General features: G+C 31.0%; 1 protein-coding gene across 1 annotated transcript; it reads left to right on the top strand.

The window, feature by feature from the left end:
- The first annotated feature begins 4,843 nt into the window (after positions 1 to 4,843).
- Positions 4,844 to 12,433, top strand: LOC107839350 (ORM1-like protein 3). Its single transcript, XM_016682795.2, has 3 exons — positions 4,844 to 5,253; positions 9,741 to 9,889; positions 12,044 to 12,433. Exons 1-3 carry the CDS (start codon positions 5,068 to 5,070, stop codon positions 12,180 to 12,182), a joined length of 474 nt encoding a protein of 157 aa, XP_016538281.1. The 5' UTR covers positions 4,844 to 5,067; the 3' UTR covers positions 12,183 to 12,433.
- The last annotated feature ends 1,721 nt before the right edge of the window (positions 12,434 to 14,154 follow it).

The following is a 14,154-nucleotide window of genomic DNA, read 5'->3' as shown; positions in this document are numbered from 1 at the left end:
TGATGGAGCCAAAAAGTTAATTTTATTGAGAGGGTTCAAAAAATGTATATATAAATTAATTGAAGAGGGTTTAATATCTACTATACATACATAAAAATAATAATTCAACTATGTATAAATAGTGTAACTTTTCGTCGAAGGGGATTCGAATGAATCCTCTCATTGTATGCTAGCTCCGCCCCTGATATAAACGATTAAAATATGCCTAACACCCATAAACATCACCGTCACATAAAAAAATGATCTAATTAATTATGTCTGTAAAGTCAAGTTAATTATGTATTCAAATTAGGTCATGAAGTATGACTGGCCATGGAGTTTCATGAATATCCCCCCTTATTAGTCTGCTAAACTATTTTAATTACGATGATAACTCCACGTTACACGAACAACAACATATAATTTGAAAAGCTATCTTAACTACGTATCAAATATTAGTCGGTTCATAAGTTCAACTTTTTATACTTTTAGTTTAATTTCTTTATATAATCTCACATTTTACATTTTTTCAAACATGATTAATCAGGTCGCTTAAAAGATAAAATTATGTATTATTAAATACAATAAGAGGAATTAACTAACTGTATTATTCTCAAAAATAAGTAAGACAAGTACTAACCTTCTACAGAAAGTTAAATTGCACCGAGTGTAAAAATTTAATCATTCTTTTATTTATGTCGACCGTCAGATATCTCATTCTATATATGGAATGGAAGAATATATTTTTTTTAATTTATTATTTAATTATTTTTCATTATATTAACTAGACTTCCTAAAATATATGGTAGAAGAATTAATTAATATTTTTCTTTCTACTAGAGTTCCTAAGATATATGGGACTCTTAAAATCTATGGTAGGAAAATTAATTAGTATTTTTCTTTCTAATGTTCAATTAGAAAAATACTTCTAAAATAGGACTATATTAAGATATACTTCTATAAATATTGAGATGTACGTTAAACTAGAGAACAAACCGGTTTGCCTATTGGGAGAATATTCGATTGCATGTCTATTGGTGGATGTTTGATTTTCTAACCCTCAACTTCTTCAATGTCTTTGTCAGCATAATAGAATTCAACATGTGTATGTATATATCTTCTTTGTTTTCATTCAAAATCATTCTTTAGGATCAAAATTTCCGCTCAGACAAAAATTAGTTGGATCAAAATCAAAGCTTTGTGATCACTATTATATTATTTTTTTTATAGTTTACGGATCGTAGATGAATGTCGGTTGACTTTGAAGAATTTGTTGTGTAAAGGTTAGGTTTAATTGTATTGTTTTGATATATTTATTATCTTATTGTTTTATTTTAATTTACAGATGCTAGATGATGTCGGTCGGTTTTGAAATTTTTTCTAGGTAAAGGTTTGGTTTAATTGTATTATCGTAATATCTCTATTAGTTTGTTATTTTGTGGTAGTTTACCGTTCTTAGATGAATATCTCACCGGCTTTGAGAAATTTTTGTATGTAAAATTTAAGTTTAATTGTATTGTTTTGATATCACTTTTATTGTATTGTTTTGTTGCAGTTTATAGATAAATATTGGTCACCTTTGAATTATTTTTTATGTAAAGGTTAGGTTTAGTTATTATTTTAATATCTCTATTATAATATTATTTTGTTATTGTTTACAGGTGGTAGATGAGTGTCGGACGACTTTGAGAATTTTTTATGTGTAAAGATTAGATTTAATTATATTATTTTGATATCTCTATCATTGTATTGTTTTATTAAAATTTACGGATGATAGATAAATGTCGATCGATTTTTAAAAATATTTTAAATAAAGATTATGTTTAATAAATAAATTTTCCATCTTTACATACTCAAAAGATATAAATTTAATTATTATATTTATTTTTGTTATTTAAACAAATATCCTATTTAGTGTAATGTTTGAATTCATTAAAGTGAGGTACACGCTCAAGCTGCCTACACCTAAACTAGTTAACTAAATCACTCAAATCTATTTGTTAGTATGTAATTTTTATTAATCAGTGGATCAGTCTCGTAATGCTCATTGGAACCACAGGGGGCAAACACAAAAGTGATATTTAGAGGACCTATAGGTTAAAATATTTTGCTCTTGATAATTTTTTTTTACTTAATTCTGTAAAAGTTGTTACGTACAAGTAAGTGCATATAATATGTGGCCACGCACATCACCATGCAAGCAGAAATTCTAATAGTGCTGTACAGCTTGGGGTTTCGATGTGGATGGTTGATGAAGGCTCCTTTTGTGCAACTTGACGGGTGTAGTATCGTATCGATATTTAAAATTAATTTTTAAGTTATATATACTGAGCATATCGTAAACTTATATAGTACTATAATTGATTAACATATCGTAAGTTTATATAGTACTGTAATTGATTAACATATTATAGCTGGTCATGAGTAGTTACCCTATTTTGTCAAAGTCAAACTGATATTGGGAACTTAACTACAAAAAAGTTATTAGTAATGCCTAATTTACAGGTGACTTAATTAATAGAGTGATCACTAATTCACTATTAGTAATGCATAGAAACTGATCTCTATTTTAAGTTTAGAGTTTCTCATATTCATTAAAAGTGCAAACGATTTTTATACTATTACGCCTGTGCATGCTGTAGTATATTTTTTTTTTACATTTATAAGTTCGTCCTCTTTTATGGAGAGTTACCTGTAAATTAATATCTTCAAAGTGACATTTTTTACCTAGTGATAAGTTAAACGCTTGAAGTTATTAATTCACATCCGAGATACATAACTAGAAATACATATGACAAATTTAAATACGAGTCATGTTCGTTTAGATGTGAAAAAACATATACTCCCTCCGTTTAAAAAAGAATGACCTACTTTTTTTTTTAATTGTTTTAAAAAAATGACTCCTTTCCTTTTTTTACAATACTCTAATTTCAATTTTATACGTGTTATATTTAAGACCACAAGGTTAAAAGGCATTTTGATACATTTGACCTAACCCTAATTTAGGACCACAATATTTTAAAATCTTTTTATTTTTTAAAACTTCATATCAAATTAAATTAAATCATTCTATTTTAAACGAATGGAGTAATTCGATTCATGCTATGGTAGATCGTTGTAGGCTTGTATAAAGAGTTAGAAAGAGGTAATTAGTCATGCAGGCCCAATTATAATTAAGTGGCCATGGCCACGTGTGTAAGCCCGTAAAATGCAAGGAGTTTATTCTAGAATCAGCCCAAATCAGGACATTCCTTATTTGGTGTTCCATAGATTTAGATATTTTTTACTAAAAATTATATAAATACACAATTTATATTTACAATATTACAAAAAATCTCAACTCTCTAAATATATTACAAAAATTTTAACATATACACAGAATGCTATGTATATATCGGCTATGTTATGTATATTAATAGGGAGAGAGAGTAAAGTTATTAAAAAAAAGTGGGAGAGAGTGTAATTACTTCAAAAAGGTTGGTATTTATGTCATTTATACTTTTTTTTATTCGGAGTTCACTGTCCGATCTGATTACGAGCCACAATTATTTGGAATTCTAAGAATCATATCGGATTAGGTCTGGCTTTGATGTAATCTCAAAAGCTAGCCCAAATAAATGAGTGTTGCTCAAGTCATCGATATAGAATTTATTTCGTCCACATCTGCTATTAGCAAGTTGGACATTTGTTAGAGTATGATCAAAGAACGCTATTTGAAAGTTTTAGATGATCCTTATTTTAACATGAAAGTTGCATGACTAACCAATTTCCAATCTAATGATTTGTGATGGTTAAGTGTCAGTAAGATATTTTAATTTAAGAAACTCGATCCTTTTCTTAATTGAAAAAAAAAAAAATTAGCAAATGAATTTCACAAACAAAATTACTATTTGGATTGGTTACTTTATAAAAGTAACTTTTTTTTTAGATAGTAATATCCTCGTAAATCCATTAACTCGTAAAATTTTTGTTAATCTCTTTATCTAAAAACAACTTGAATCGTTAAGAATTTTGAATCAAATTGACAAATAATTTTAATTAATAATCAAATTAATTCTAGCTACACAAATTTTAATTACTCATGTATTAATTTTTTTAAAAATCTATACAAAATAATCCATAAATTAACTCGATCATAACTTATACATTTTTCGTATGTGAGATTATAAAATAATAATCAAATATTGTACTTTATTTACTAAATCTTATACAAAACAATTAAAAAGCAATTGTACCAACTTATACATAAATGGTTATCTTTCTAGCCAACAACCAACCACCAAGCACCGACCTCTTAGTTAATGGGTTTATATTATTTAGTAAAAACATATATATGTTGACATTTCGGCCGATATTGAACAAATACACATTTCCTTTTCTATGAATACCATAAAGAAAAAAATTCAATGAAATGCCAATTAGTCAAATTTGGACAAGATGGATTGCTTGGATGATAATCAACTTCAATTCTAATTTTGAGATATGATTTCGAATCATCAAAAAGAAGCAGGAGGGATAATTAAAAAAATAAGAAAAAAATTAAATTTAATTAATTTATATCTCACAATATTAAAAAAATTACAATTTTTTTTACAAAAAAGATCATCATTTTTGTTAGGAAAAATTGCGGGACATTATTACTCCCTATTTTAATTTATTTATCTTAATTTTTTTAAAAAAATTTAAACTAATATTTTTTGTTGATAATTTTTAATTAACGTTTATGTGACATGTTTAAGATGATAAAATTTATTTTAAATTTAAAAAATTCAGAAAATATATATATATATATATTTTAATTCTACATCAAGATTAAAATGAAATAAACAAATTAAAATAAAGATAGTATTATTAAAAAGAAAAAAAGGAAGCTTGATAAAGTATGCTAACTAGAAAGATATTATTAGTGAATAGTGGATAATTATGAACTTTGGTCTATAGTACTTCCAAAATAATAGTCCTTCCAATAGTCGCAAAGCAAACCGAAGAAGAAAAAAGTGATCAAATTCTTTGATGAACCCAAAATAAAAATTAGTAACAAAATTTGATCAAATCACTGTTCAATTGAGCTAAAGAGAAAAAGGGGAAATGGCGAATTTGTATGTAAAAGCAGTGCCACCGGCGGATCTGAATCGGAACACAGACTGGTTCATGTACCCTGGTGTATGGACAACCTATATACTCATCCTTTTCTTTTCATGGATTCTTGTTCTTTCCCTTTTTGGTTGCTCACCTGGCATGGCGTGGACCGTTGTTAATCTTGGTCACTTTCTGGTATGTTGTTGTTGTTGTTGATTGACCCAGTTCTTTGCGATTTTGTGTGGGTTTTAGTGTTGGGTTTTTGAAAAGAGTTTCTTTTTTTGTTTGATTCTTTGTGTTGAAAGATTTGATCTTTGATGACTTTGGATTGTCTTTTGTGATTTTGAGTGGTTTAAGATTAACCCCTCGTTCGCAAGGGCATGGTTGCATGGTTGGGAGGCGGGTGGGTCTACTATGTGGGAGACCTGGATCGAATCCACCCTCCGTCTGCTGATCAGCCATGAGCTCGTCGCACGGTGTACATATTCAGTGTGGTTTGCGAGCTATTGCACAGTGAGCCTTTTACCACAAAGGGGGTTCCACGAAAAAAAAAAAAAAGATTAACCCCTCATTGTGGTTTCGATCTATGTGTGCTTCTGTTTATCATTTAAGTGTTTTTTAACCTTGTGTTTTAGGAGTAAGGGCGAGTGAGCCCTTTATGTTGAAAGATTTGATCCTTCTTTCAGAATTTTGGATTGTTTTCGTGATTTAGACTGGTTTAAGTTTATCCCCACATTGTGGTTTTAAACTATGTGCGTTTCTGTTTATCGTATAGAAGTGTTATCTTTTACTTTGTGTTATAGGAGTAAGAGTTTTGCGAGTCCTTTTATGTTGAAGAATTGATGTTTTGGTTCAGGATATTGATTTCGTTGGAGAAATTGAATGGCTTAGAAGTCAGCCTTATTACGGTTTTGATTTTTATGCGTCTGTCTTTCGTTTGTATACTTTACTTTTTCTCGAGAGTTCTTGGTTCGAGGCTGTTTTTTGGTGAAATTGAATGGGTTAAGATTGGCCCAAATTGTTTCGGATTTGGAACTTTTGAGCTAGAGTAGTACGGGGGGGATCCACCATAGGGTAAGGGTGGTTCAGTGCACACCCTTAGCTGGACTATTATGTGGTGTATAAAGGTTTAATGTTAGCTATTTCGAGTGCATATTTAATGTTGCTTACCCTAAACACAACTGAGGAAAAAGATTCGCACACCCTTCGCAAATTCCTGACTCTGCCTCAAGGATTTCTAGTTCATAGTGAGTGATGTTCACTTCACTTCTAGGGACTCTATCTAGAAGAAACGTTTAATGAAATAATAGAGTTGGAATATACAGGGTGTACTCAAGGATGAAATGGAGATGGGTTGTCAATTATCTGTTTAAGAAATTCCTCCTTCCTTTTCGAAGAGAATGACATAGTTAGTTCGGCATATTCATCGTTGATAGATTTTGGGGCTTTACAATTTTTTTGCATTTGTTGTCGGTAAACATTTGCATGCTTTTGAACTATACACTTTTTGTTTCTAGTTTGTACTGCTAGAATCAAGTTGAATGGGAAAATCATTCAGTCAATGTCTTGGAGTGACCAAAGTCCAGGTTTTGCATTCTCATAAGTTCTAAGACACTGGAAGAAAATTTCTTGCAACTCTTTTTGTCAAAGTCATTGTTGGTTTTTTTGTTTTTTAAAAGATGGGGCAGTGAAAAAGGGTTAAAATGACTCTCTTTGGATTGAAATGACTTTCAAGCTTTCAATGGCTTTCCAATAATTTTATTAAGCATAAGAGGGCTTTAAATAGGTAACTTGAAACAACAAATCTGCATAATTTCAAATTCAAAAACCTAAAATTTCTCAACAACTAAAACAACCTAACCTAAAATTTAAAATTCAAACTTATCTTAATTCTAAACAACTTATGAACTAAAATTTACTGCAGTAACTAAATCAATTTTCAACACTCCTCCTTTGGTTTAGTTACTGCAATTTAAAAACTGCTCCTCCTCAATTTTTGTTCTGGCAGTGCATGCTGAATTTTTCAATTTTTTTGAACTTGCACTTTTTCTTTTTGATATTGATCTTTCTCTTTTTTCTTTTGATTCTTTGATGGAGAAACACCATCAACAATCTTGTATTGTTTGAAAGTACTTTTATAGGCTTTGCAAACTGTTGTAAAGTTTTTTCACCCCTCAAAACATCACATAAAAGATAGGTTTCAAAATATGATTTCTTCATCGACTAAATTAGACAGTTTTTGTAGATGAAAATTTTTGGAGCATTCAAAGAGAGACTGCTGCTTGACATATTTTTGGTTGAAAATAGCCCTATGCTTTGAAAATAAGCACGGGTTGAAAATGGTAGCCCTGACGGGTTAAAAATGATATGGTAGCGCTTTGGAAGAACTCACAGATCCCGTAAGATCAGTGAGGCTCTTGATACCACTATTAGTTTTTTTTAAAAAAAAAGATGGGGCAGCGAAAAAAGGTTAAAATGACTTTCTTTGGATTGAAATGACTTTCAAGCTTTCAATAAACTTTCAATGGCTTTCCAGTAATTTTATTAAGCATAAGAGGGCTTTAAATAGCCAACTTGAAACAACAAATCTGCATAATTTCAAATTCAAAAACCTAAAATTTCTCAACAACTAAAATAACCAAACCTAAAATTTAAAATTCAAACTTATCTTAATTCTAAACAACTTATGAACTAAAATTTACTGCAGTAACTAAATCAATTTTCAACCGTCATAATGGTAAATTACAATTAAGTAACCTCTGCTGCCATTTTCTTAGAGAAAGATTGCTTGTTAACGCAACATTTGAAGCCATTATGGATTGGTCAAACTTTACGAATTCATGTTTTGTTCATTAGGATAATATCTAGTGTTAAGATGTAGAGCTCCGGATGGATGGTCCATTTCGCTACATTTGCATCTTGTAGCGAAATTGAAAAGCCAAGTATTTCATATAATATGTGAGGCGCTTGTGTGCCTTAAGTTTACCTGCCAATTTGTGCCTAAGAATGTCCTAGGTCGTTAACAGCAGCTATTTTTTACCTGTTCTTGGCCGTCTGTTTTTATTTGCTATTTGACAAAGTAAGCTGCTGATGCACATCTGACTATTCCAATGTAGCATTGCTATGGTTTTTCTAGATATAATCAGTTTTAATTGATAGCAGGAAAACTTTATGCAAGCTGCAGTCTTACTTACAAGGTTGTTTGACCTTGGAATACTTTTGTCTGGACAACTTAAGAACAAATCAATGTGCTTCATTTTAGTGACCTTTTGCAACTTTAAGGGTAACTGAGTTTGGGACAGTTCTCTATATCTAGGAACTAGTTTTAGCTTTGTCTTGAAAATAAGTAGGTCCTATGATATTTAGCACATCTTGCACTTGTGCCTCCTCCACTTTGTTGCAGTACCCTTTTTCTTTCATTAGTCAAGACTATTACTTGCTCCGTATCGATCTGTTTGTTTTGTTTTGACTTGACATGGAGTTTAAGAAAGTAAAGAAGATTTTTGTATCTTGTGGTGTTAAACTGAAGATGTGTAGAATGTACCAAATGTCCTTTAATTTGATGGTCTTAAACATGTCACATGGAAAGTTTGACTTAATGAGTTGCCAAAAAAGGAAAGAGGCATTTTTTGAAATGGACTAAAAAGGAAAGTAAGGCAAACAAATTGAAACGGAGGTAGTATCATGTTAGTAATGAAACAAATACCCACAGAAATCTTACACTTAATTAAAAACCTAATTACACATTAAAATTGTACCCATGACCTCTTAAATGTTTGGTCTCTTAAAGTGGGTCCGTTCTAACTTATTTGGATTTCTTAAGATGTACAAAAGTTACTGCAGTGTGTGAGGATTTTCTATTTGAGGAATGTACACGGCTACATGCGTTTGCACAACCCAAGAAGTATAATAAGATACTTTGGACGGACGAAGAAACATGTTACTTGTTTGGAATTGAGATCTAGTTGTTGTTGTTGAAGCCAATTTAGATCAAACTAATATTAGAACCTTTTTGGAATCACAAAGTATGTTCCTTCTAATGACATTGAAGAGCTTGTACCTCTCTTAGGCATCTTAAGAATTCCAATTATATTGGATTATCAGGATGAAAACTTGAATTTTCAAATTTGAAGTCTCAGGCTTTTGCTTTGAGCTATGATACTGGACAGGATTTGGTTCTTTTTTTCTGAGCTAGCTGTGACATCTTTGGAAGATATAATACTTGAGCTCATATTAAAAGAAGGCATAGCAGCGGAGTAAGATCTATTTAATTTATTACCAATTAATCACAAACACTTTCAGCATGTAGTTTTTGAACTATTATAAAATGAATTTCAATTTACTAAAAACACAGGAAGCAAAAAATGTACTTTTCTTGAATTTTTGTAACCTACAGAAACTGCGTGATGCTCTACAGAGATTTGAAATGAGTGATCTATTAAGGAAACAGCGGATGAATTAACCACTCAACTTTTACACTGAATTGGGCAAATATGGTTTTAAAATTCAAATTTCCAGATATTTTCCTTTAATTTGGTCTTTGATCGGCTGCATCTTCATTTTTATTTTAGTTACTGTTGATATGAGGTTGATTAATTTATTTTGATATGTTCACGTGATTTATCCACAAAAGGAAAGCAAATGATACCTTCACATGTAACTGAATATGCTTCAACATGCAGGTCACATATCACTTCTTCCATTGGAAGAAAGGAACTCCATTTGCAGATGATCAGGGAATGTACAATCAATTGACGTGGTGGGAGCAAATAGACAATGGGAAGCAGCTCACTCGTAACCGAAAATTCTTAACTGTTGTGCCTGTCGTCCTGTAAGTTTCATCTTTCTTTTCCGTTGACTTTCAAAATTTGGTTTGGAAAACGTTAAGATCATCATGACATCCTATAAGGGCAGAGTGTGCGCAATTCATACCTCTACGTCAGAGGGAGGTAAGGGGAAAATAAGACGTGCTAAGATAATGCTTGTTCTTTCCTTTTTTTCGTTTTAGGTGCAATAAGAGAGTGTTGGATGGTTAATTTGTATGATTTTAATTTCTAAAATTAATTTGTTTTCCGAGCTAATTGAATAAATTGTCCCAATTTATGCCTTGAAAAGAAACTTAAACCAGAATGTTTTTTTTTTAAATGCAAATTTCATGCTATGGCACTGCTTTCTATTTATTAATGAAACCTACCAGTTACTGTTATCAACCCATTTTTTTTCTTGTGCAAATCTCATGCTCATGCTGTAGCAGGTCTCTGTTTTCTTTTATTAATGAAACCTACCGGCTGTTATTATTATCAACTTAAATAAAGGACAAAAAATGTGAATTTAGAAGTCTTGTTAAAAAGAGAAAAAAGACATGGGAGGCATTATGATCGGGTTATAGAGGGATAGCGTGTTGTTTTGAGCAGCTGTCTTCTGACTATAATGAGAAAAAAAGCAGAGGTGCATGACACACTCGAGGATTGAAAAGTTGACAAAGTAGCAAAGTTAAATGACAGGCTAGATTCAATGGCGAGCCTATACTCCTATTGAACAATAGAGATCTTTCTGTGGACAAACACGAAGATTATGTATTATATCACATTCTTAGATTTGAGCGGCAATATGAAAGGCAACTACTAATAAGGGGGCTAAAACCAAGACCTGTGCCTTGCTGATGTATTCCTTTGAAGGAAGAGCTCTCTGCTTTTTCTTGTTTTTTTTTTTTTTTCAAATTTAACACTCCAACAACTAGCATGTTAACTAGGTTGCACAAATCCACTAGAAGAGGGGTGTGTAGGTAACTTGAGTCTGACAGCGATATTCCAAGCATTCGACTAATCCAGATATAAAAGTACTTAGAAAATGAAATTTTGTTCCAAATATGTAGGTCTGAGTCTTCTAAATGAAGTGGGACTATTGATATTTCCGAAATAGTTCAAGAATCTATAACATTTGCCTCCAAGTGTTTCCATCGATAGTCTGATGCTTTTCGAGAAAGAGTTGTCCTTAAGACACACATGGGGTATGTGTCATATATTTGGAAAGTACGTGAGTAACTATTAAAATTAGAGAATAAGAGGAGAAAAGGAATTCAAAGAGTCTCAGTTCAACTTTTAAAAAAGAGGGCTCTACTTTTTAGAGAAAGCAAGTATATAAAAACAGAGGAACAGAACTAGAAAAGGAGAAAGAAGAAGACGTTGAAGCAAATCATTCTCCTAATAAACTCATATTTAATTGCCCAACAAGAACTCGTATATTAGTTTTAAATTTTCTTAATCATTGCATGGAAAAACCTGCGGAATGAGCAATCATGAAATATTATAGGTTTTTCCTAGTATGTTAATGTTGATTAGCTATTAATATTGTAATAATACAACTACTTTAGTGGTTTATATACCTTTTCTTAATTAAGTAAATGTGTATTTGTCAACTTCTGATTTTTTTATTTTACCGGCTTATTATTTGAATGTCGCATTTCCTCAAATATGTTCTGTATATGCCCACTTTGTGGGAATATACTGGGTTTGTTGTTGTTGTTGTTGTTGTACACACACACATCCTTGTTTTTGAGATTTATGGTGTTAACATTTTCGAGACATGTGGAATACAAAGTGCCGACTCTATATGCATGCAACGTAGCATGCCAAGCCCGTGATAGTTCTCAACTTGAATTAATAATGCATGTAAAAGTCATTCGGAATGTAATTTGAGCAAAGGCAGTATTTGTCTAAGCAAAAGATCAGTCCACACACTAGGTGGCTCTAGCCCAAAATCTTGATCTTTAGTATTTTAACGCATTGCGAACTCTCAGTGAGTAATTATGAGGGAAGATAGGCAATAACTTAAGCTTTATGATTGAGTTGTTTGTGAGTCATATCAGGGATGCCTCCTACATTCCTTATAGCTATTTTATGTTTTTTCCTCTCTTTTCTTTTCTACTTTATTGATGACATTTTTCAGTTAGAGAGATTTCTTAGCCAACTTGTTTAACTGACAGGTACTTGATAGCCTCACATACAACTGATTACCAACATCCAATGCTCTTCTTCAATACCATTGCTGTGACTGTGCTGGTTATTGCCAAGTTCCCGAATATGCACAAGGTCCGAATCTTTGGAATTAACAGCGATCCGTAAATGTTTCTTTTTTTGCGTCCAGTTTGACTGTTTCTCAGAGTTTAAGCTTTCTCATCCTCCTGCTGTTCTGCGTAAAGCGAAGCTCGTCTCTGTATAGAAGTCAGGACAGAAAAGAATACTTGCTACTGCTTTAGTGCTAATGGCTTTTACAAGTGAGTGCTTCTCTAGATAGTGAAGCAATAAATGTAACAAGTTTTCTGTACAGTGTAATTTTCCCAGCAAGCATTATATGAGCACTATAATTAGTTCAATCCCTCTCTGAACAATACTATCATTTTCAACATCTTTTTTGAGCTTATTATGCTGGAAAATGGATGGAATTATATTTTTTAATCAATTTAAATTTTTACATACCGACTCTACCTTATGGTAGAGTTAAGATTGCGTATACACTACCCTTTTCAGACTCCAATTGTGAGATTATATTGGGCTTATTGTTATGTTGTTACATAGAGACGGGGGTTGTTCACGGGGGTGTTCACAGTTTGGTTTTTAACCAAATCGAACCGCGATCCAAACTAAATCGATTAAAAAAATCGTATTTGGTTAAGTTTGATTTTGAATTTTAAAAAATTGATATTAATTTGATTTGATTTTACATCCGACAAAATATATATATATATATATATATATATATAATTATTTGTTTATTATTCATAAATTCAATATAAATATTTATTACATTTTATATTTTAATCATGAGTTAACTTTAGTCGTAACACATTCAGTCATGTCTTCATCCAGTTGACAGTACCTTATGAGATTCTAAATGAATTTGGCACTTTGAATGATAAATGATAGTAATTGTGAAAATAATATGTTGTTGTATACTGACAACAAAGATTTATTAGACTATAGACAATCATTAGTTTTAACTTTCTTTTTGAACTTTGTTGAGCAAGAAGTTTAGGTGTTCACCTTTTGGGGGTTTATCATATCGTTCTGTTAAATGTAGTTTTTAAATATTTTTTTTGGAAGCATTAATATGGTGTTGTTCTTGGTTTTGTGGAAGTATAACACTCAGATGACATCTTAGTTTCAAGGTTGAGATACAACACTCGGTTGATATCTCATATGTTAGATTGGATCTGTTTTTTAAAATTTTCAATTTTTATCATTAGCTAAAGTTATAAAAACCAAAAAAATGAACCAAACCGAACTAAACCGACGGTTATTTTTTTGTTTGATTTGGTTTGATTTTAGAAATTTAAAAACCAACTAAATTAATTCGGTTATAATTTTTACCGATAACCGACTCAAACCGACCCATAAACACCTTATTAGGGACATTGTAAAATTGCGACCCATAAACACCTTATTAGAGACATTGTAAAATTGCTTTAACACTATTAACTTGTAAAAGACAAGCTACAAATGATTTTTCTTTTGGGTATAATAACTTAGAAAAGAAGACACGTAGTGTAATGTCACAATTTGTTAACTTTTTGCACTAACAGATAAAAAATTGCATATTATGAAATGTGTATAATTAAATCATTTTTAACCGTTCGATCCTAATAATCGGGTATGTTAGGAACTGAAAAAAAAGGTAATTAATTAAAAGAAAAGGATTAGGTATTGGTTGTGGCAGGTAGGTTCCTTTTTCGTTTGAAAATTACAATATGTTTAGTGGCGTTGTTAAATATCATTATTATTATTTCAATTTTAGACCAAAGCACTTAGATTGATTTCAATAATTAATAGCTGGATCATCTACTAATTCTATAATTTCAAACTATTGTATTGTTGGTAAGATGGTAGCCCTCTACACAATTTTGCAAGGTTTCCAAAGAGAAATACTTTTTTTCCTAGAAAGGTTCTTTCTTAACAGGATTTGTGTGTGATTTTTCAACAAAGATGAGTTTTGACTCTCTTTATATATATATATATATATATATATATATATATATATATATATATATATTTCCGATTTTCCATTATAACTTTCTGAATAAAAGGGATCCTAGTACTG

This window comes from Capsicum annuum, chromosome 8, assembly GCF_002878395.1.
Source record: "Capsicum annuum cultivar UCD-10X-F1 chromosome 8, UCD10Xv1.1, whole genome shotgun sequence".
Taxonomy (NCBI): domain Eukaryota; kingdom Viridiplantae; phylum Streptophyta; class Magnoliopsida; order Solanales; family Solanaceae; genus Capsicum; species Capsicum annuum.
This window is presented reverse-complemented; position numbering and strand designations above follow the sequence as displayed.

Coding starts and splice junctions, on each gene's coding strand:
- LOC107839350 (XM_016682795.2), top strand. CDS start 5,068: ATGGCGAATTTGTATGTAAAAGCAGTGCCACCGGCGGATCTGAATCGG. Junction 5,254..9,740: donor TTAATCTTGGTCACTTTCTG/GTATGTTGTTGT, acceptor TTCAACATGCAG/GTCACATATCACTTCTTCCA. Junction 9,890..12,043: donor ACTGTTGTGCCTGTCGTCCT/GTAAGTTTCATC, acceptor TTTAACTGACAG/GTACTTGATAGCCTCACATA.